We start from the raw sequence: 23012 nt of genomic DNA, 5'->3' as shown, positions 1-23012 counted from the left end.
TTACATGTGCTTTAAGACGTCATCACGCAAAGCGTTCCCTTGGCGTCAGTCGACGCAGCGTCTCGTTCCCTCTTCAGGGAACCGAGATAACAGTCGTAACCGAGGTGTTATTCTGATTCAAGATTACCAGGAACAGGAATTTAACACAATAATGAAGTGCACAGATAAACACTGCAAAAGCATGAGTTGTCCATTTAGATTTCATGGTGCTTTAAGACAGAAATGTGTATTTCAGAGACTGATGGTTTATCAGCACACATGCATCATTCAGACGTGCTTCACTCGTTCCTCTTCAACACTAACCGGGTTAATGGGGAACCGCTTCCTTCCACCAGTAGTTTTGGTGTTTGTAGTCGCTCAGAGCGTCTCATTGAAAGACTTTAATGAGCACAAATTACAGGAGGAACGAAACAGAACAGAAGAAGGTTCGGCCAGTTTGAAACTGCAGGAGCTTTTAAAATACACTCTTAAAAATAAAGGAAACTTTGGAAACAGAAGAACAATTTTTGGTTCCCCAAAGACCCTATTTTATTTAATTTTCATGAGGGAGGGGAAGTTATTCTGATTCACGATTAACAGGAACATGAATTATATTTCTGTGTTTATCGTGCAGGTGTTGCTGGAGATTTTGTCTGGTCTTCCTCCGGTGGATGAAAGCCGTGATCCTAAACTACTGGTGTGTGTGAACGTTCAGTCAGATCTTCTCAAACTCTCCTCGTCTGTCTGTGCAGCTCAGTCACCTGTGTGTGTGTGTGTGTGTGTTTCAGATGGAGATGAAGGATGAGATCGATGATGACGAGGTCTCTCTGCCGGACTTCATTGATAGTAAGATGGAGGGATGGCAGATGGAGGAGGTGGAGAAGATGTATGACGTGGCGTCTCAGTGTCTGTGTGAGAAGAAGAACAGAAGACCCACCATCACACAGGTGTGTGTGTGGGATGTATGACATGGCGTCTCTGTGTGTGTATGTAGGATGTATGTGTGAGAAGAAGAACAGAAGACTTGCTATCACACAGGTGTGTGTGTGAGAGTGTGTGAAAGAGAGTGCGTGTGTGTGTGAGTGAGTGAGTGTGTGCACGTGAGAGTGTGTGCATGAGAGTGTTTTTCCAGTTACATTTTATGTAAATGTTTAAATAAATATGTATATAATATATTATGATTTTTGAATGGTCAGGTTCTCTCTGAGCTGGAAGATCTTCATCTCAAACATTCCCAGTGCTCCGGATGATCCGCTCGAGGTAAATCAACATTTACAGTGCAATCCTGAACTGAACTTTAGACACAAACGCTCATTTCCCATGATCCCGAGTCTCTCCTGTGTGATGTAATAAAGGGCAGTCCATTCAATGATTTAAATACTTTATTTTTCTCTAAAAAAACAAGTATTTGAGACGTCTGAACACAGACAGGCTACATGTGATGTGAAACATAAGAGCGTCTGCGTCAGTACAGATGTTCAACAGTGGTTTGCCAAACGACAGTAGATACTCAACATGACCTGCGCTAGTTCTGACCTAGCAGTGAATTCACACACACACGCACACACACACACACACACACATATAATCCCGTCTTCCCTTTTAACATACTCTTAACTGAATAATTCTGTGTGTCCTGATGCGGCTTCACAGTCGAGTGGGAAACACAAGAGAAAAAAACATGTTCAAAAACAAAATTGCATAGAAAAATGAGCATCCTGGAACATGAGAACAAAACACCATCATATCAAAAAATGTGAATGTCGTAAAAAATTATGTGACGTGAGTTCGGTTCGATCCGTCAGAGCTGTGATTAACATGTGACTCGTGTTCGGTAAAAAAGACATGTAACAATGTAACAAAATAAGACGCGATAAAAGGAATGGCGAATGTTCAGGTCTTTTCGTTTCAGTAACTGCAATTGTGAGTTTGGCACGGTTTAAAATCACAAAAGCCTTTCTGAATTTGATTGATCATTTGTTAAAATAATTATTTGTTCATTTTAATATGAAAGTCACTGTTGAGTTGAAGCACACCTCATGATGGGCGTTTGTGTTATGGTGCATAGTTCAGCGCACGGCTTCCTGCAGGGGATTGTGGGAAGTAAGCGCTCGACAGCTTGGTGGCCTCTTGGGTTGCTGCTAACGCTAGGCTAGTCGTCGGCGGGCCGTGTGATCCTGCGGTCTCCTCTCCGGCCCGGCGGCCCGCGCGGTTTAGCGAAGGCCTGCTTGTGCGCGTGTTGCTTCGGATGAACCTCGTCGTACAGGAAATCAGCCGTCAGCTCGTCGCCGTTATCGATCTCCAACTGCGGGGAGAAACACGCAGAGTTTAGCGTCTATTTTTAGATTACGTTAAACATTTAGATGGGGGTTGTTTAGAATTTGCAATAATAAATAAATAAATAAAAATTAGAATTAAAATACAAATAAAATACAATATGTAAAATAAAATTTAAGAAGAATAAAAAAAAGAAATAAGAAGTAAAACCAAATAAAATTATAAAAATAATTTTAAATAATAGAAATATAATATTTTTTATTCCTAATTTAATTAGGAATGAAATCATGTTAGAATTATTTTTAAAAAATTATATTATTTTAGGATCATATTAATAAATATATATATTATATTATGTATTGTATACATTATATAAATGTATAAATTTTTTATTTTGTAAATTCATTTTAATATTTTAATTACTATTTTTATATATATATATATATATATATATATATATATATATATATATATATATATATATATATACAGTATAAATAAATAATAGTAATTACAATTCAAAAAGAAATAAGTAAAATCACATAAAAATTATAATAATAATTATAATATAATTTATTTTATATAAATAAAATTATACAAATAATTTAAAATAATAAAAATATAGGATATAACAAGGACTAAAATCATGTTAGCATCATTTTAAATGTTTTAAAATAATAATAGAATAATGTAATATATATATATACATATATGTAAAATAATAAATATAAACTATTTTTATTCCTAACTTAAGAAATAAAATAAGTAAAATAAAATAAAATAAAATTAGAACAAAAATTATAAAAAATAATTAAAAAAATGAATACATTATTTTTTGTATAAACTATTTTAGGATACTTTAAAAAATATATAAAATAATAATTTAACATAATAAAAAAAACTTTAGATTTCTAATATAAAAATGAATTTACGGTATCACTTAACAATAAGATTTAAATTTGAAAAAGAAATGAAGTAATTTAATAATTATTAACAAATAATAATTTTTAACCACAGAATTGCTTTACGGAAGGAGCGGAAGCAAACGGACCTTCTTCTCCACCTCCATCTGCAGTGTGTTCTCCACCATCTCCAGCAGAGGATTCTTACAGCTGGAGTAAAGCATGCGCTCACGGATCCCACAGCTGTATCCCGGCATGGAGTAAATGAACACTGATGATCCAGAGGAAGAGGAAATCATGTCATTTCACTGATGATCAAACATCTACAGTGTACAGTAGAGGACAAACCTGACGGACGGCCTCGGAAAACTCACTTCATTCAAACATTATTGTTAAGATGTTGTAATCACATTAGTTGTGCTTTGAGTCGATTGTTATAATTGTGATAATAATAGCACAATGAAACATGACAAATTGTACTGACATCATTTTGGCCAGACTGTCATTCAAAGAAATTATTAACCAAAAAAAACAAGAACCAATGAAATATTAATAACTGATTATGTTTGCTTTTTCCTGTCAGCTTTTTTTTTTAGCATAGTTTTTTTGCCAAATAATTTTGTCAGATAAATACCTTCAAAATCAAATTTAGTGTTTTGTTTTTTGTTCATATTTAAATATAAAAAAATAAATAAAGAAAAGTATATATTTTTTGCAGGGTCATTAAAAAACAAACTGCAGAAACTGAACTGTAAATGATAACTATAAAAAAACTATAATGATAACTAATGATAACTATAACAATAACGATAACTATAACGATAACTTACTATAGCGGTAACTAATGATAACTAATGATAACTATAACGATAACTAACTATAACAATAACTAATGATAACTAATGATAACTATAACGATAACTAACTATAACAATAACTAATGATAACTAACGATAACTATACCAACTATAATGATGATAAACGATAACAATAACAATAATTTACAATAACTATAACAATAACTAAAGATAACTAACATTAACTATAATGCTAATTATATTAGCGTCCACACTGGCGCATGATATCGTTCTGTTTACTAAAAGCGCTGCAGTTTTTGTCGTCTGTCGCTTTAAATGTTAAACTCATTAAAGCAGGGCAGATTCTGATTGGCTCTCAATGTTTTCATCGTTCATCAGCTGAAAGTGATTCCAGTGACACTGTTTCTCTGAGCCGTTATCGTTATAGTTGTGCTGTGCTATTCTTTTATATTTAGAAAGATTTTTAGAAAGATATCGTTATCCTTATAGCTATCGTCGTTGATGTGAGCGAGGAAATCGTTTAGTTCACACTGAGTCTCGAGTGAAGTACCTGCAGACTCCAGGTAGTCGCCCTCGTGCGAGTGTTTGAAGCGGAAGAAGTGATAGCGCGCCGCGTCTTTGGGGATCCTCTTGGGTAAATCCTTCAGCTCCGTGGCGTCCGTGTTCGACAGCATGATCAGCTCCTTCTCAAAGTTGATGATCTTTGGAGACAAAGTGATGGATATCAGTTATTAACCAGAAAACTCTTTCTCTTTACTGTGGAATAACTGCAGAATGAAGGTGTGTGTGTACATGTGTGTGTGTTTGTGTGTGTGTGTGTGTGTGTGTGTGTGTGTGTGTCTCTCACCAGTTGAACATAGTTGAGTTTCTTCTCCTTGAACTTTTGTAATGCAGTCATGGCCTCTCCGTCCAGAGGGAACGCCACGCCCTGAAGAGTCTGCTTCGTAGTGTTCACGTGAATATCTGTCTGGATCTGTGCACATACACACACACACACACACAAACACACACGTGCACACACACACACGCGCACACACACACACAAACAAACACACACGTGCACACACACACACAAACACATGCACACACACACACACACGTGCACACACACACACACACACGTACACACACACACGTGCACACACACACAAACACACACACGTGCACACATAAACAAACACGCACGTGCACAAACACACACGCAAACACACACACATAAACACACACACGCACGCACACGTGCACACAAAAACACACACGCACACACAGAAACACACACAAACAGACACACACGTGCACACAAACACACACACACACACACAAACGCACACAAAAAAAGATTAACAACATTAAACACTAATGCTGTGATAAAGTAACATTCTGTGTATCTCTCGCTTCACGTCACTGATTTATTTTCAGCATCATCTGCTCTGAACTCTGATAACTCTGCTGTTAATTATAGAAATTAATCGCTTAGATGCCATTTGTTTAGAATTAGAAATAATAAATGAATAAATAAATAGAAATCAAATCAAATGTCAAATTAGAAATAAAATTATCAATGTAAAATAATAAAAATATACTATAGTTGTATTCCTAATTAAATTTTAATAGTATATATTTCCAAGGTACTACAAATTTTCCTCTTTTTTGTGTGAAAATGATGCCGTTTTCCGCTCTTATTTTAAAACTGCCAGGCTATTTAAAGAGAATGAAACCTCTTCTTCCTGTCTGCGCTGTACTCTGCTCTGATTGGCTGGTTTCAGGAATGGGGCGGGCCAGAGAGTTTCACTTCATGTCCTTATATGGTCGTGAATTAGGAACTGATGATTTCTTCTCAGAATCACATGACCAACTCTATCATCATCAGTATAAAGTAGTGCCACTCACTTAAAAACAGGACATTTATTTTATTTTATTTATTTTAAAAGACCCTTACAAAAATGCACATAATCATATCATTGGAAAGTTGATGTGTGTGTGAGTGTATGCGAGTGAGCATGAGTGTGTGTGTGTGTGTGTGTGTGTGTGTGTGTGTGTGTGTGTGTGTGTGTGTGTGCGTGAGTGTGTGTGTGTGTGTGTGAGTAAGTGTGTGAGTGAGAGTGTGTGTGAGTGTGAGTGAGTGTGTGTGTGTGAGTGTGTGAGTGAGTGAGTGAGTGAGTGAGTGAGTGTGAGTGAGAGTGTGTATGTGAGTGAGTGAGAGTGTGTATGTGTGTGTGTGTGAGAGAGTGAGTGAGAGTGTGTGTGAGTGAGTGTGTGTGTGTGAGAGAGTGAGTGTGTGTGTGTGTGTGTGTGTGTGTGTGTGTGTGTGTGTGTGTGTGTGTGTGTGAGAGAGTGAGTGTGTGTGTGCGTGTGTGTGTGAGTGAGTGTGTGTGTGTGTGTGTGTGTGTGTGTGTGTGTGTGTGTGTGTGTGTGTGAGTGTGTGAGTGAGAGTGTGAGTGAGTGTGTGAGTGAGTGAGTGAGTGAGTGAGTGAGTGAGTGAGTGAGTGAGTGAGTGAGTGAGTGAGTGAGTGAGTGAGTGTGTGTGTGTGTGAGTGAGTGAGTGAGTGAGTGAGTGAGTGAGTGAGTGAGTGAGTGAGTGAGTGAGTGAGTGCGTGCGTGTGTGTGTGAGTGAGTGTGTGTGTGTGTGTGTGTGTGTGTGTGTGTGTGAGTGTGTGAGTGAGAGTGTGAGTGAGTGTGTGTATGTGAGTGTGTGTGTGTGTGAGTGAGTGAGTGAGTGAGTGAGTGAGTGAGTGAGTGAGTGAGTGAGTGAGTGAGTGAGTGAGTGAGTGAGTGAGTGTGTGTGTGTGTGTGTGTGTGTGTGAGAGTTAGTGTGTGTGTACCTCGCTGAGTTTAATCTGTCGCAGTTCCTCCTCAGCTGCTGTCAGTGGTACAGGGGCCGATTGAGCGGTGACGTGTTTCTTGTATCCGCTGAGAGAAACATCATCCTGACACACAGACAAACACACTTTATACAAGTACATGATATGAGCATCAAATCATCATATTAGAGTGATTTCTGAAGGATCATGTGACACTGAAGACTGGAGTAATGATGCTGAACATTCAGCTTTGATCTCAGGAATAAATTACACTTTACTATATATTCACATAGAAAACAGCTGATTTACATTAGAATAATATTTCAATATTTCAATTTTTTACTGTATTTTTGATCAAATAAAAGCAGCTCTGATGAGCAGAAGAGACTCTTTCAACAACATTAAGACATCTCTCAGACTCCAAACTTGTGTATAACTAAATTGTTGCACTGTAAGACACAAGTCTTGATTGTGTGTGTGCACTGAGCCACACACACACACACACACACACCTTCACGGTGCCGAACATCTCGTCTTTAATGTGTGCGAGGCCGAACTCCTTCTTCAGCGTGGCTCTGGTGGCGGCGTACAGCATCTTGTGCCGAACCTGTTAGAGAACAACATGACAGACAGAGAGATCAGTTTAACTCGAGCACACACACACTCGCCACACACTTCCTGGAGACTGACGTGATGATCAAACCAGAAACAGAGATGACTATAATAAACATATAAAGATGACTGACTATCACTGGAAATTTACTTGAGAATAAATAGTAATTAAATGAATATTTATTATTATTATAAATATTATTCATATAAATTATAACAATAATTATATAACAATAAATAATTAACATTATAAATATACTAAATGAATATTATTTTATAATATTAATAATTATCCGAACTATTTTGAATTCTTATAAATAAAATATTTATAATACTATATTTTATGATTACACGTAAAATAATCATTATTAAATAAATAATAACTAAATTAATAAAATAAATACTATTACAAAAATGACAATAAAATAATAATACAAATATATTCGTTATAATTATTAATTTAGTTATTAATTATTTATGTATAAAAATACTTTATAATATATATATATTATATTTCATAAAATAAAAATAAAAAACAGTATTTCGATGATAATTACTTTTTTCTCATAAATATAACTTTTTATGTCATCATCTTGACTTTTCATCTAATAAATATGACTTATTGTAAATATTTTATAATATTAATACAATTCCAAATAATTCCTGTAATAATAATAAATTAAATATTAGAAAAGTACTACGAATAGTACTATAAAGTATTTCAGCATCAGGTTTCAGACCAGTTGATAAGAACTGGAAGGATCAGTGTGTAAATGAGTGAAGCAGGTCCCAGATCAGTGTGTATCAGCTCGACACACACAGACGTCAGTGACGTGCCTGGACACGCATGAGAATGTGTGTAAGAATGTTGAGCTCCTCTACACACTGATCTGAAGAACATGATATATAGACCCTTTTTTCGCATTAGCTGGAGACAAAACAACGGGAATACTGGAGGCGGCCAATACAAACCAGCACAGATTCACTGCATAACGAGATTAAAATGTCATTGTGTTGTGTTGTTGTGTTGTGTGCCAGAGTCGACCGAGTACAGGCTTTAATTTGAAGTTTTATCGCACAATGTTTTCTAAACTATTGTGATTATTTGTGAATCATCTGTGATTGTATACGTTGTTGTGATTGATTGCGACTAGACTTTTTGAAGAACCTGGTAAGAAAGAATAATCAAATACATACATTTTGCATGTTTATTTCTAGAAAATATTCACATGTTTAAAATCACACTGTAGTGTCACTCGTTACGATCGTCTTCTAGCCTCGGCGCCGGTTAAGCAGAACTGCGGGTCGGACCACACAAGTCGTGTATGTACGGGACCATTCAGCAAATATAGTTATAAGCATCTACAGATTTATCCACCCTCAGTTTCTCTTTCCGCTCAGTTTCTCTATCAGGCGAGTCTCTAGTCACGCTGATCCTGTCAGATCCTCCATCTTTCAGTGAGTGTGTGCGGGTCAGCCAATCTCCGTTAAAATTAACTTTTTCAAATAACAATCACGGTCCTGGGGCCTCATTTATAAAGCTTGCGTACGCACAAAACGGGGCTGAAAACATGCGTACGCTATAGGGATGGGCATTCGATTAAATTTTCTTAGTCGATCGTCGGGAGAATTAACGATCGACTATCGATTAATCATTAATATTTTTATATTGAAATTCATTATTTCTTTAACTTTTTATAAATTAAAAATGCAATGAAAATACAAAAATACAGTTTGGTTGTCCTCGATGAGATCTTTATTACAAGAAGATCAACTTGTGGCAGTGAAACTGGACGTTCGGTAGACTTGAAGTTGCCCTGCGGTGCTCTAGAACAGCAGAACCTGCAGCTGCGAGCCGGCGTTCTTAAACAGAGACCCATGGCCACTTCATCCGTTTTCTGTGATAGCTATCCGATCGTGAAAAGACCAGGTGTAAATGCCCTCCGAAACGCATTCGAGACGGATTTAAATCCGATCGCTCAAACCACTTCAGGAGGAGATCTGAGACGCATTCCAGACGAAACTGGACAAGAGTAAATGCATCTGGGGCCTCATTTATAAAACTTTGCGTAGGATTTGCGTCAGAAGTGGCGTACGGATGAAACATAGGACGTGCGTACGCACAGAAATATTCGGATTTATAAAACCGTGCGCACGCACATCCTACGCAGTTTTCCCTTAATAAATCACAATCAATTCTAAATGTAGCGCAGCTTTTGCGGCTTCATGTCACGCCCATAGTTGCCCATAAATAGACCGTGAAACGCCCACAAGTTAATATTCATTGATTGCGAAATCATGGCAAACACAGAGAGGAAAAGCAAGAAACGTAACTTCACTCACGCGCAAGCGTGAAGCGCATGATCAGCCCTTGTGCGTCATTACGCATTGTGATGGCATCATGGCATTTTATTACCATCCATTTGATTGCATCTGACAAGCTACAGATGTGTTATGAGGATGAATTGCATAACATGCTAATATTATTGCAGAACATATTTATATCTGTTTGCAAATATGTGTTAATTTGAATTTCTGTTGTAATCTTCGTTTGATTGTGTTTGTTTTACACTGCAGATCGATCAAACGGGTGTTCCTGTAGGCTGTTAATTGTAAGACTTGCTTTGTGAAGTCTTCATGTTATTTATGAGAGGCAGTATTGCCATTTCTTTTACACAACGGTCTACAGTTTCACACACTTTCACGTGTTTCTTCCATCTGCCGACGGTGTCACCATTTCTCATATCACCCGTTTTTGTGCGTACGCCTGGGTCAGAGCTTGCGTGAAGGACCGCACATTTTCCCGTCAAGTTTACTTTTTATAAATACCAATTATTGCGTAGAGAGCGGCGTACGCCTTCTTTTGTGCGTACGCAACGTTTATAAATGAGGCCCCAGGTTGTTGAAACCACATATGTAAATTTGACTTATCCCAAAAATGCTAAGAAATAAACGTGTGAGAGCGTGTTATAGGCTATATGTCATGTTATAGCCAGATATGACGACGCTACTTCAACACGCATCACCACAGATGAGCATCTATTCATCAAGCCAACGTGCAAACTATCGCAAATCAAAGTGAAAGTCATTCATCAACACACAATCATCTTCATTAAAAGTAAAGAACCGAAATGATCTTACCAGGGCTGTTGCCGCATCTTGTTGTGGTCTTTGATTTAGAAATGTTCGCTGATGATCAAAAAAATGCAGCTCATATCAGTTGCTTTCGGTGACGTGCACCAATTTAAATCTGCATGTAGCGCGGGAATTCAAGATCGGATTTATATCCATTTTGCAAAAACACATTTATGTGACCAGGTGTAAATGGAATCGTTTTGATAAATCAGATAGCTATCCGATCTGAGAAAACGCATGAAGTTCCCACAGAACTTCTGCACCAGTCTACTGATTTCTGTTGAGAAAGATAAGCATGTTGACATGATCTGGGATCAGATGCGACCGCAACCTGGTGACAGCCAGTCCAGCCGCCGAAAACACCCGCTCTGAGGGGACTGACGTTGCCGGGATGCACAGGTACCTCCGCGCTAAAATTAATTCCATTGCTTCAAGACTCACACTACGCAATGCAACCTGCATTAGTTTAATCGATAACAAATAAACGTGACTGACGAAATTCTTAACGATCAATTATCGATCGTCGATTAATTATGCCCATCCCTAGTACGCCAGTTCCTGCGCAAAAGGTGGGATTTATAAAGAAAAACTTGACGGGAAACCTGCACGCAAACTCTGACCCATGCGTACGAACGTTTTGGAGATGGAGCACTTTGGCGACACCGATGGTGAGCTGGAGTTAAATGTATTTTTGGTCACTTTTATACAGAAAATCTAAAGAAAATTAAACATATACAGAAAGATTATACAAATACAATTTCAATCACCAAGCCTGTCACTTGAAGCAAATATCCATTCCTTCTTAAATGTCCGCGGCAGCGAGCGTGTTGAGCCGTTTAGTGAAACTGACGCAAATACCAGTTTAAATAAATAAAATACTTCTGATATAAACATTTATATTAAATATGCCATTCAAATTAATGGAGTTAAACACTTAAACATGAAATCATTACTGAAGTTACAACATTTTTTTAAATTCAATCATTAGAAATATTTGTTGTGGATGTGATTGTTTCTGAACACTTTTCCTGTGGCGTGCTTTAATGTTTTAACCACAGAGATAATTGCTTATCATGATAATACCAGATTGTCTGAGAAAATAGTTTCGTGCAAATAATACCCAAGGCCTATCTGTTTCCATTAAAAATATAAATCAATTAAAAATACAATTCGGCAAGTGGAAAAGATTGAGAAAAACTTTCTCTGAAATGTATTTTACACTATTTGATTTATGTAGGCTATTCAAAAACAAGGCAAGGATAGACAACTACTTGATTTGTATTAATGTAATGTTTCTTGTACCGTTTATATCATTTGCATATGATTATTCATCCAACGTTATCACGTGGATGAATAATCATATGCAAATGATATGCAGATGAGGATCTGCATAATAAAACTAGGCGTTGTAAGCTCCACATATGGTTATTTCGGGTGGAGACGCATGTACGCACAATTGTTATTGTTTTATAAGTCTGAATATTTTTTTGCGTACGCCATTTTTGGCTTTCGGGCGCACGTACACTTTTAGTAAGGTTCCTACGCACAGTTTTATAAATGAGGCCCCAGGACAGTGACTTTACACATTAACGGTGCAGGGTGCTTTTTAGCGGCATCTAGTGGTGAGGTTGTGAATTGCACCCAACAGAAGTTATGGTGGCCGACAGGAAGTGATGTCATCGTCTGAGACAGCAGAGAGTAGCCGGTTAAACAATGAGGTTTCTTTAAAAAGATAAATTAAGAAATTAGGTTTACTTTATCATTCAGTGATATTCAGTGATCAGAAACATGTTGATGTAAGAAGACCCGCGGTGTGTGTAGAGAGAAATGCCTCATTCTAAGCTCATAAAAACATAACGGTTCATTATGTAAGGGTTATGGAAAACACAGTTATGAATATGATATTACATTTCTGTCAACAGATCCTCCTCAATATTACACACTGCACCTTTAAGATAAATCGGATTTCGGATATACTCCAGTCATTGTTAAAAAAAACAAGCTAACAAAACTTGCCAACTAGCGTTATTGAAGAGGACAGAGGAACCGTTCTGCCTCCACCTAAGCCCCGCCCACAAAAAACGTCACAATGTTTACTAACTGAAAAGGTGATGTCTATCACTATGGTGATGTCACCTGACAGGTGACCAGAGTGTGATGTGCAGTGATGTCTTACGGGCGAGTGGTCAGGTGACCAGGCGATGAAGACCCACTCGTGGCCCAGGCTGTTGCTGGAGTCGAGTCGGAAGAGGATGAAGCACGGCAGATCTTTCTCCAGCACCGGCAGAAGCAGACGCTCGTAGTCTTCCTCCCAACTACCAGAGGAGTCTTCAGTCAGGCCCAGAACCAGCTCCTCTGCACACACACACACACACACACACACACACACATCAGTAACTCATAACTCTGGGAAGATCGCAGTGTTTATGATTATCAGATACCGTTTTCAATCACGATCTTCAGGAGTCTGTGCTGTCCGTTCCTGGCGCTGCCGAAAACATCCTTCAGCTCTTCAGCCGCTGGAGAACGAGAACACACACGTCAACTGCAATATTCATATTCATATTCATATCATTCTGAGGACAGCAGCAACACTGTCAATGACGTAACCATGAAAACCAACAATCTTTATTAGTCAGAAACCGAGAAAACGTGTTTTGTGACTGATCATTGTTTCATATAAACTGTTATTATTTCATATATAATAATAATAATAATAATAGGGGGTATTGAGATACTATTATATATTTACTATTATTAGAATATGTTTTATTTTTATATGTTAGTCATAATTATGACTAAGCCATGATTTTGACTTTTTGTGACATGACTTTTCATCTCATAATTATGAATTAGAATGTCCTAATTTTGACCTTTTAAGTCCTAATTGACTTTTGTCTCTGTTATGACTGTTATATGTTGACTGAAGCAAAAATGACTTGCTGTCATAATTTAAACTTTTTTCTCATAAATATTACTTTTAATGTCATAATTTTGACTTTTCATCTCATAAATATGACTTAGCATGTCATAATTCCTACGTTGTATGTCATAATCATGAGTTTTATGTGATAATCATGACTATTAAGTCATAATTGCGCCTTTTTATGTCAGTTATGATTTACAAAAGCATGTTTTATTTCCTGATGTGGCGGAATGGGTTTCCACAGTAAGTGTGATGAGGATGTATATTACAGTATAGTGATATATATTACAGTATGGTGATATAAACTACAGTATGGTGATATAATATTACAGTATGGTGATATAATATTACAGTATGGTGATATAAACTACAGTATGGTGATATAATATTACAGTATGGTGATATAATATTACAGTATGGTGATATAAACTACAGTATGGTGATATAATATTACAGTATGGTGATATAATATTACAGTATGGTGATATAAACTACAGTATGGTGATATAATATTACAGTATGGTGATATAATATTACAGTATGGTGATATAAACTACAGTATGGTGATATAATATTACAGTATGGTGATATAATATTACAGTATGGTGATATAAACTACAGTATGGTGATATAATATTACAGTATGGTGATATAATATTACAGTATGGTGATATAATACTACAGTATGGTGATATAAACTACAGTATGGTGATATAATATTACAGTATGGTGATATAATATTACAGTATGGTGATATAAACTACAGTATGGTGATATAATATTACAGTATGGTGATATAAACTACAGTATGGTGATATAATATTACAGTATGGTGATATAAACTACAGTATGGTGATATAATATTACAGTATGGTGATATAATATTACAGTATGGTGATATAAACTACAGTATGGTGATATAATATTACAGTATGGTGATATAATATTACAGTATGGTGATATAATACTACAGTATGGTGATATAAACTACAGTATGGTGATATAATATTACAGTATGGTGATATAATATTACAGTATGGTGATATAATATTACAGTATGGTGATATAAACTACAGTATGGTGATATAATATTACAGTATGGTGATATAAACTACAGTATGGTGATATAATATTACAGTATGGTGATATAAACTACAGTATGATGATGATATATTACAGAATGGTTATATAAACTACAAAACTACGGTATAATGATATATATATATATATATTACAGTATGGTGATATAAACTACAGTAACATGATGATATATTACAGTACGGTGCTATAAACTAACGTTACAGTATGATAATTATATATTACAGTATGGTGATATAAACTACAGTATTATGATGATTACACTGTGGTGATATTATTATAGGCTACATATGGCGGGTGCGCGCGCGCGCGCGCTGAAGGCGTTGCCCGTGCTCGTGATCACTGAAGTAAAACTCTGCCCATCTTTTAACACTCATACGATAAATAAATCATCAAGATGAAATTATTCATAACGCTGAGATCTGAGGGACACCACTGCTGGCTGACAGACGCGGTTTATTCACATTTTCATTGATTTCTCTAAATGAATCTCGCCGCTAAGTGAGTCTGTCGCCGCTCGTGCATTGTCATCATACAGATTCAGATTTATAAATCATAAAAATATCTCACTCTTACCCTGAATACCCGTTTGATGAGACATTATTTCACTCGGCGGATGATGTTTGGTGACTCTCAATCCCGGAAGAAGGAAGCAGAGCAGCGGTGACATCACGTGTCCCTGGCGCGTCAACCCATGCGTCAACCCTCCTCCCGCACTGCGCATGCGCGGACATCATTTTCACTTCATCATTTTTGTGTGTAAAAATACTTATTTTAGAAATGTTCTCTTAACACTTCTTTGTATATAGCTCTTTCGTTTTGTTCTCGTATACTTATATACTATAACATCTGAAATGCATATTGTGTCTTTGTATACATTTAAATAATAATAAAACATTTATGAGAAGAAAAAAAAAAGAATCATTGATGGAAACTTCAATTCCTGCTGTAAAGCAGCTTTATAGAAGACAACAGTGTCATTATTCAGCTCAATTTAGTTCAGGCTTTTTGTTTTAATCCAATAGTGTCAGTACAATCAAAACTGTAATATTTTCTAAATATTGTCTTTTATATTTATTCGAAAATTGCCCTATCCCTCAATATTTAAATAAATAAATACACCCATTTATGTATATAGCGCTTTATTCAATACAGATTCACTGTTAAAAAAAAAAAAAATATATATATATATATATATATATATATATATTTATAAAATATATATATATATATATATATATATATATATATATATATATATATATTTATATATATATATATATATATATGCTGTTGCAAATAGTATAAATATAGTTATTTATTAATATTATTGAGAAAAAATATTATTATTAATGTTAGAAGAGAGAGAGAGAGAGAGAGAGAGAGAGAGAGAGAGAGAGAGAGAGAGAGAGAGAGAGAGAGAGAGAGAGAGAGAGAGAGAGATGTCCCATGTTGTTGTGGTCAGTGTGTTTTGCTGATGATGATTATGATGTTTTGTTTCTGCTTCTGTAATCGCATGTGGCGCCCGGACGCTTTGAATGACGCGCGTGAAATCAGACGCGTTGAATGAGCGGCGCGCGGAGGATTATCATCATCATCATCACTGATGTCGGAAGGCAAGCACTGATATGGCGATGGGATCTGAGTCTGAATCTGAATCTCCGCACGACTGTCTGCGTAAGCCTCTTTACATGTGTTACGATCATCTCTGTGTGTGTGTCGCTCATGGAACATGCTGGAAAACTGTGTGTTGCTCCTGCTTTCATCCCGACGCACGTGCTGAGTTTAATGAGCGGCTCCCATTTACACTCTTCCACAAACATCCGCTCACGAGCCTATTGCTTTATTCATTGCATATATTATGTGCACGCGTCATGCAAATATATCATACGTGTCTATTTATTTGTTTGGGTGATTGATTGTTTTGACATGTGATTTTTGTTTAAGGGAAGAGTTTCAGTGTTGCACAAGAAGCCATGAATGTAAACATAACCAAAGCACATAGATAGATAGATAGATAGATAGATAGATAGATAGAAGACTATATTATTTACTGTATATGAAATATTTATTTATATAGACATTATATTTTTAATTTATATCCCTTTACAAAACCATCCACACTATATGATTTCAGGTTTTAATATGTGGGGACATTTGGTCAAAACATGGACATTTGGTCACACCTACTCACACACTCTCTCTCACACACACACACACACACACACACACACACACACACACAGGCTAAATGAGTCCAGCAGCACATGGTTTCTGAGCAGCCTATTCTAGAACTCTTGAATCATCATCGCACGCTCATGTCAGATATTTTTAGTCACTGAAAGTTTGTGTGAATTGTCTGTTTGTCTGTCTGTCTGTATGTTTGTCTGTCTGTCTGAATGTTTGTTTGAATGTTTTTCTGTATGTTTGTCTGTCTGAATGTTTGTTTGTCTAAATGTCTGTCTGAATGTTTGTCTGTATGTTTGTCGGTCTGTGTGTTTGTTTGTTTGTCTGTCTGTCTGTCTGTGTGTTTGTTTGTTTGTTTGTCTGTCTGTCTGTCTGTGTGTTTGTTTGTTTGTTTGTTTGTCTCTCTGTCTGTGAATGTTTGTTTGTCTGTCTGTTTGTTTGTTTGTTTGTATGTCTGTATGTTTGTTTGTATGTCTGTATGTTTGTTTGTCTGTCTGTATGTCTGTATGTTTGTTTGTCTGTGAATGTTTGTATGTTTGTTTGTCTGTCTGTCTGTATGTTTGTCTGTGTGTTTGTTTGTCTGTCTGTCTGTCTGTCTGTCTGTATGTTTGTTTGTCTGTCTGTATGTTTGTTTGTTTGTTTGTCTGTCTGTTTGTTTGTATGTTTGTTTGTCTGTTTGTTTGTTTGTTTGTCTGTCTGTATGTTTGTTTGTATGTTTGTTTGTTTGTCTGTCTGTCTGTATGTTTGTTTGTGTGTGTCTGTCTGTCTGAATGTTTGTTTGTTTGTCTGTCTGTCTGTCTGTCTGTCTGTATGTTTGTTTGTATGTTTTTTTGTTTGTCTGTCTGTATGTTTGTTTGTTTGTATGTTTGTTTGTCTGTGTGTCTGTCTGTCTGAATGTCTGTCTGAATGTTTGTCTGTCTGAATGTCTGTCTGTCTGAATGTTTGTCTGTGTGTCTGTCTGTCTGTATGTTTGTCTGAATGTCTGTCTCTCTGAATGTTTGTTTGTCTCTGTGTGTGTATGTCTGTTTGTCTGTGTGTGTGTATGTTTGTCTGTGTCTGACTCTGTATGTTTGTTTGTCTGTGTGTATGTTTGTCTGAATGTCTGTCTCTCTGAATGTTTGTCTGTCTGTGTGTATGTGTTTGTCTGTCTGTATGTCTAGCTGTGTGTGTGTATGTTTGTCTGTCTGTATGTTATGTGACCTGGATGTTTTTATGAAATTCATCATTAGTGTTTGTTTTGGACTGGCGCTTGTGAAGACTGTGATTCAGACGGTCTAAATTATTATTTCATCCAAAAAAAGAAAACTTGTTTATCTTTTACTCACGCAAAACAAAATGAGATGACACAAAATGAGATGATTCGCTGAATGTTCACGCTGCTTTACATTGAAAGCAAACAGCTCTAAACAAAACAAAAAACACCATACAAATATCATAAAGTGTCTCTTGTTGTGTTTCACGGCACAAAAGAAAGTCATGTGGGTTTGGAACGACACGGGTGAGTAAGTGCCGGTTCTCCGCTGCTTTATAATATGAACTGCAGGCCTGTGGATTGAAGTGTGTGTGTGTGTGGTGTCTCTCAGGTGGACGGTGTCTGGGAGTCCTCAGACGGATGGAGGTGTACTCCAAGTTCCGGTATTATTTCCAGCACCCGTGGTCCCGTCTGATCGTGGCCTACCTCGTCACCTTCTGCAACTTCCTGGTGTTCGCGGAGGACCCGGTGTCGCACAGCCAGACGGAGGCGCACATGATCGTGGTGGGAAACTGCTTCTCCTTCGTGGTGAACAAATACCCCGGCGGAGCCTGGAACGTCCTCAAGGTCCTGATGTGGATCATCGCCGTCATCACTGGGCTCATCGCTGGGAAGTTTGTGTTTCATCGACGCCTGTTTGGTACGTCTGTGATTTCAGTTCTTGTGAAGTGTGTGTGTGTGTGTGTGTGTGTATTCCCACGAGGGAAATGGGTTAATAAACATACTAAATTATATATTTTTGAAAATGTAAAAATGCAGAAAGTTTTGTGTGATGGGTAGGTTTAGGGGTCGGGTTAGAGTGTGTGTGTGTGTGATGGGTTGGTTTAGGGGTCGGGTTAGTGTGTGTGTGTGTGTGTGATGGGTTGCTTTAGGGGTCGGGTTAGTGTGTGTGTGTGTGTGTGATGGGTTGGTTTAGGGGTCGGGTTAGTGTGTGTGTGTGTGTGTGTGTGTGTGATGGGTTGGTTTAGGGGTCGGGTTAGTGTGTGTGTGTGTGTGTGTGTGTGTGTGTGTGTGTGTGTGTGTGTGATGGGCAGGTTTAGGGGTCGGGTTAGTGTGTGTGTGTGTGTGTGTGTGTGTGTGATGGGCAGGTTTAGGGGTTGGGTTAGTGTGTGTGTGATGGGCAGGTTTAAGGGTCGGGTTAGTGTGTGTGTGTGTGTGTGATGGGTAGGTTTAGGGGTCGGGTTTGTGTGTGTGTGTGTGGGCAGGTTTAGGGGTTGGGTTAGTGTGTGTGTGTGTGTGTGTGTGTGTGTGTGTGTGTGATGGGCAGGTTTAGGGGTCGGGTTAGTGTGTGTGTGTGTGTGATGGGTTGGTTTAGGGGTCGGGTTAGTGTGTGTGTGTGTGTGTGTGTGTGTGTGTGTGTGTGTGTGTGTGATGGGCAGGTTTAGGGGTCGGGTTAGTGTGTGTGTGTGTGTGTGTGTGTGTGATGGGTAGGTTTAGGGGTGGGGTTAGTGTGTGTGTGTGTGTGTGTGTGTGTGTGTGATGGGTAGGTTTAGGGGTCGGTTTAGTGTGTGTGTGTGTGATGGGTAGGTTTAGGGTTTGTGTGTGTGTGCGCGTGCGTGCGTGTGTGTGTGTGCGTGTGTGATGGGTAGGTTTAGGGTGGGTGTGTGATGGGTAGGTTTAGGGTGTGTGTGTGTGTGTGTGCGCGCGCGTGTGTGCGTGCGTGTCATGGGTAGGTTTAGGGTGTGTGTGTGTGTGTGTGTGTGTGTGTGTGTGTGTGATGGGTAGGTTTAGGGTGTGTATGTGTGTGTGTGTGATGGGTAGGTTTAGGGGGGGTGTGTGTGTGAGATGGGTAGGTTTAGGGTGTGTGTGTGTGTGATGGGTAGGTTTAGGGTGTGTGTGTGTGTGTGTGTGTGTGTGTGATGGGTAGGTTTAGGGTGTGTGTGTGTGTGTGTGTGTGTGATGGGTAGGTTTAGGGTGTGTGTGTGTGTGTGTGTGTGTGATGGGTAGGTTTAGGGTGTGTGTGTGTGTGTGATGGGTAGGTTTAGGGTGTGTGTGTGATGGGTAGGTTTAGGGTGTGTGTGTGTGTGTGTGTGTGTGTGTGTGTGTGTGTGTGTGTGTGATGGGTAGGTTTAGGGTGTGTGTGTGTGTGTGATGGGTAGGTTTAGGGTGTGTGTGTGTGTGTGTGTGTGTGTGTGTGTGTGTGTGTGATGGGTAGGTTTAGGGTGTGTGTGTGTGTGTGTGTGTGTGTGTGTGATGGGTAGGTTTAGGGTGTGTGTGTGTGTGTGTGTGTGTGTGTGTGTGTGATGGGTAGGTTTAGGGTGTGTGTGTGTGTGTGTGTGTGTGTGTGTGTGTGTGATGGGTAGGTTTAGGGTGTGTGTGTGAGTGTGAGTGACGGCCCGTTTGAGAGTGTTGTGTGTTTTCAGAGCTCCTGTGTGATAAATGATGCATCTCAGCCTCAATCTGAACATGCTGCATGAATCTCATTAATAATAAACATGCAGAGTTAGATAACAGCCGTCTAAAGCTCAGCAAGTTTTCGTTCATTTTTAAAAGTCAAAATTAAATCAAAATTGACCTTGTTTACTTTGTACATATTAACATTCGCTCATTTTTAATGCATTAAAATATGCGTTTTACTGACAAACAGTAAAATTGACCCGCATATATCTGGTATATTAGTGCATATGCATGAAAATTATGAAATATATTTCACCCTTCTATTCATTTAGTGAAAAACATTATTTTTCGTAAGTAAGTGAAGTGTGTGTGAGTGTTTTAATCAGAGCTCAGACTCGTTGTGATGTGCATTGATCGCTGTGTTAATTGTTCCCAAATGGATTCGATCAACACACTTTTGTTGTGTTTTCAGTGCTGATTTTGTGTGTGATTTGAATCTGTTGAATTGAACATGGTAAAGTGTGTTAAATGGAGCTGAGCTACTTCAGTCTGACGGCACAATTAAATGAAACCAGCTCGACGCATTAATGAGTGCAGTGGGCTTGTGTTAATCAGGCCGTGCAATTATGCAGAAATCAAGGAGCGTTCTGTAGAGATTCAGATGTGGATGACAAAACAATTAACGGCACAGAAGTAAAACAGGAGTGATTTCAAAGCGAACGATGTTATCAGAATCAAATGAACGTGAGGCTTGTGGACGGTGTGTGATAATGCTGTTAAAGGCCTTTAGATGTCACGATGTTGAATTAAATGATTTGTGTGAAGGCGTCAGTAGATGGCAGTGTTGAGTCAATGAACGCATCTGCTGATCTGAGGTCAGGATTTACATCTGCATATTGATCTTGCATGTTCTTGCTGTGATAAATAATGAGAACAGTCATGTTTGGTTCATAGAGCATCCCCAAAAGTGTTTGTTCTTGCACTTATGAATGTCATCGCATTAGGTCACAGAGTGTCATTTATTATTCAGAAAGAAACACTTTACAAACACTGACACTTTTGCAATGCTAAATCACGAGCTACACTTGTTCATTCACTAAAACACCGGAAGAGAGAAGATCCTGCAGCGTTTGATCTGAAGAAGTGCACAAACACACATATTTTAGGGTGATTTATGAATAAGACATGAGAAAATCCCTCTCCAGCTCTTGATATGAATGTCTTTCATTCATCATTGATGGTTTAGTGTGTTTTATTCCAGTGGAATGTCTATCGATTGACTCGTTTTAAGGATGTCTGCGAGTGTTTTCACCGGTGAAAAGCAAATATGTGAAACATCGTGCAGGAAAATGAGCTGATGAATAAAGGAACGCGTGTCTTCAAGGACTTCACAAGTGAGGTTTTAGAGAGATATTCTCTGGCGCATTACAGTTTATACACTACCAGTTACAAGACTGGAATAAAGATGTTTCTGAAAGAGTCTCTTCTGCTCATAAAAGCTGCATTTATTTGATCAAAAATACAGTAATTCTGAAATATTATTCCAATGTAAATCATCTGTTTTCTATGTGAATATATAGTAAAGTGTAATTTATTCCTGTGATCAAAGCTGAATGTTCAGCATCATTACTCCTGTCTTCAGTGTCACATGATCCTTCAGAAATCACTCTAATATGATGATCTGATGCTCAAGAAACATTTATGATTATTATCAATGTTAAAAACAGCTTCATATTTTTGTGGAAACTGTGATATATTTAATTTTTCAGGATTCTTTGATGAATAGAAGTTCAAAAGAACAGCATTTATTTGAAATAGAATCATTTGTCACATTATAAATGTCTTTACTGTTACTTTTGATCAGTTTTAAGTATTAACTGCTGTTTTTTTGTCTTATCTTACTTACCCTAAACTTTTGTATCACAGTTTGAATGTGAAGCGAAATGTTTCTTAATCATCAAATCCTCATATTATACTGATTTCTGAAGGATCATGTGACACTGAAGACTGGAGTAATGATGCTGAATAAATTACACTTTACTATATATTTGCATAGAAAACAGCTGTTTTACATTGGAATAATATTAAAATTTTTACAGTATTTTTTGATATATAAAATAAAACCTTGGGGAGCAGAAGAGACTCTTTCAGCATTAAACAACATTAATTGTTGACCCATGCATGACAGAAGTGAGAGACTCAGAAGCTCCTGGGTGTGTTTCCAGTAGACAATGAAACGCACATCAGGCCTGATTAATCGATCTGACCGTCGTTTCCATGGAAACCGCCTCCGGAGACCCGGCAGACCCGGATCGCTGAACCTGCGCGTAAATGGCCTGTGATGAATGAGTTTCTCCCGGTGCGGTTCTGGAGCTGGTTAGTTAAGAGAATCTTCATTCACCCAGCAGGGCCCCGGGCCCCTGGAGGGCCTCCTCACACTGTTTTTAGCACACATTATAATGAATGTTGCGCAGATGCGGAGAATCATCTTTGTGCTGGTGGTATTTATATCCGGATAGCTCTATAAGAGTGTGTTTTAACCTTAAAACTGGCTTTCTGGAGCACGAACTCGCCGCCTCTGGCCTGATAATCTACTGGAGGAAATGAGGAAGAGCCGCAGTCATTATAAGAGGGAGAGAGAGAGATTTTTATTTAGCATTATATATTTATTTAAGTTTTAGTAATTTT

The 23012-nt window shown here is 37.8% G+C and overlaps 3 protein-coding genes across 4 annotated transcripts in view; 2 read left to right on the top strand and 1 right to left on the bottom strand.

Annotated features, from left to right (window-relative positions):
- irak4 (interleukin-1 receptor-associated kinase 4) overlaps positions 1-3796 on the top strand; it is a 34458-nt gene extending 30662 nt beyond the window's left edge. The window contains exons 8-11 of the mRNA XM_079858958.1: positions 614-676; positions 768-926; positions 1176-1239; positions 3274-3796. Coding sequence (XP_079715084.1) covers positions 614-676; positions 768-926; positions 1176-1229 — 276 coding nt within the window. The 3' untranslated portion in view covers positions 1230-1239; positions 3274-3796. The remainder of the gene's footprint in view (positions 1-613; positions 677-767; positions 927-1175; positions 1240-3273) is intronic.
- On the bottom strand, positions 1785-15260 carry twf1a (twinfilin actin-binding protein 1a). The gene is made up of 9 exons (XM_079858962.1): positions 15125-15260; positions 12966-13043; positions 12701-12879; positions 7289-7384; positions 6799-6903; positions 4824-4949; positions 4527-4677; positions 3308-3429; positions 1785-2284 (listed from the first exon to the last, which is right to left on the bottom strand). Exons 1-9 carry the CDS (start codon positions 15216-15218, stop codon positions 2132-2134), a joined length of 1104 nt encoding a protein of 367 aa, XP_079715088.1. The 5' UTR covers positions 15219-15260; the 3' UTR covers positions 1785-2131.
- Positions 15261-15961: 701 nt separating this feature from the next.
- The window catches only part of tmem117 (transmembrane protein 117), a 58244-nt gene continuing 51193 nt past the window's right edge, over positions 15962-23012 (top strand). Inside the window, exons 1-2 of one of the 2 annotated variants that reach the window (XM_079858952.1) lie at positions 15962-16225; positions 18319-18627. In XM_079858952.1, coding sequence (XP_079715078.1) covers positions 16177-16225; positions 18319-18627 — 358 coding nt within the window. In that variant the 5' untranslated portion in view covers positions 15962-16176. Of the gene's footprint in view, positions 16226-17970; positions 18234-18318; positions 18628-23012 lie in introns of those variants that run through there. The other variant, XM_079858953.1, reaches the window with a different exon arrangement.

Source organism: Squalius cephalus (assembly GCF_949319135.1).
Source record: "Squalius cephalus genome assembly, chromosome: 23".
NCBI classification, from domain to species: domain Eukaryota; kingdom Metazoa; phylum Chordata; class Actinopteri; order Cypriniformes; family Leuciscidae; genus Squalius; species Squalius cephalus.
This window is presented reverse-complemented; position numbering and strand designations above follow the sequence as displayed.

Bases quoted from the DNA above. Each gene is read 5' to 3' on its own strand.
- twf1a (XM_079858962.1), bottom strand. From the start codon at position 15,218: ATGTCACCGCTGCTCTGCTTCCTTCTTCCGGGATTGAGAGTCACCAAA. The intron at 12,880-12,965 runs GTATCTGATAAT...GTGTGTGTGCAG, and splicing joins GAAGATCGTGATTGAAAACG to AGGAGCTGGTTCTGGGCCTG. The intron at 3,430-4,526 runs GTACTTCACTCG...CTGGATCATCAG, and splicing joins CGACTACCTGGAGTCTGCAG to TGTTCATTTACTCCATGCCG.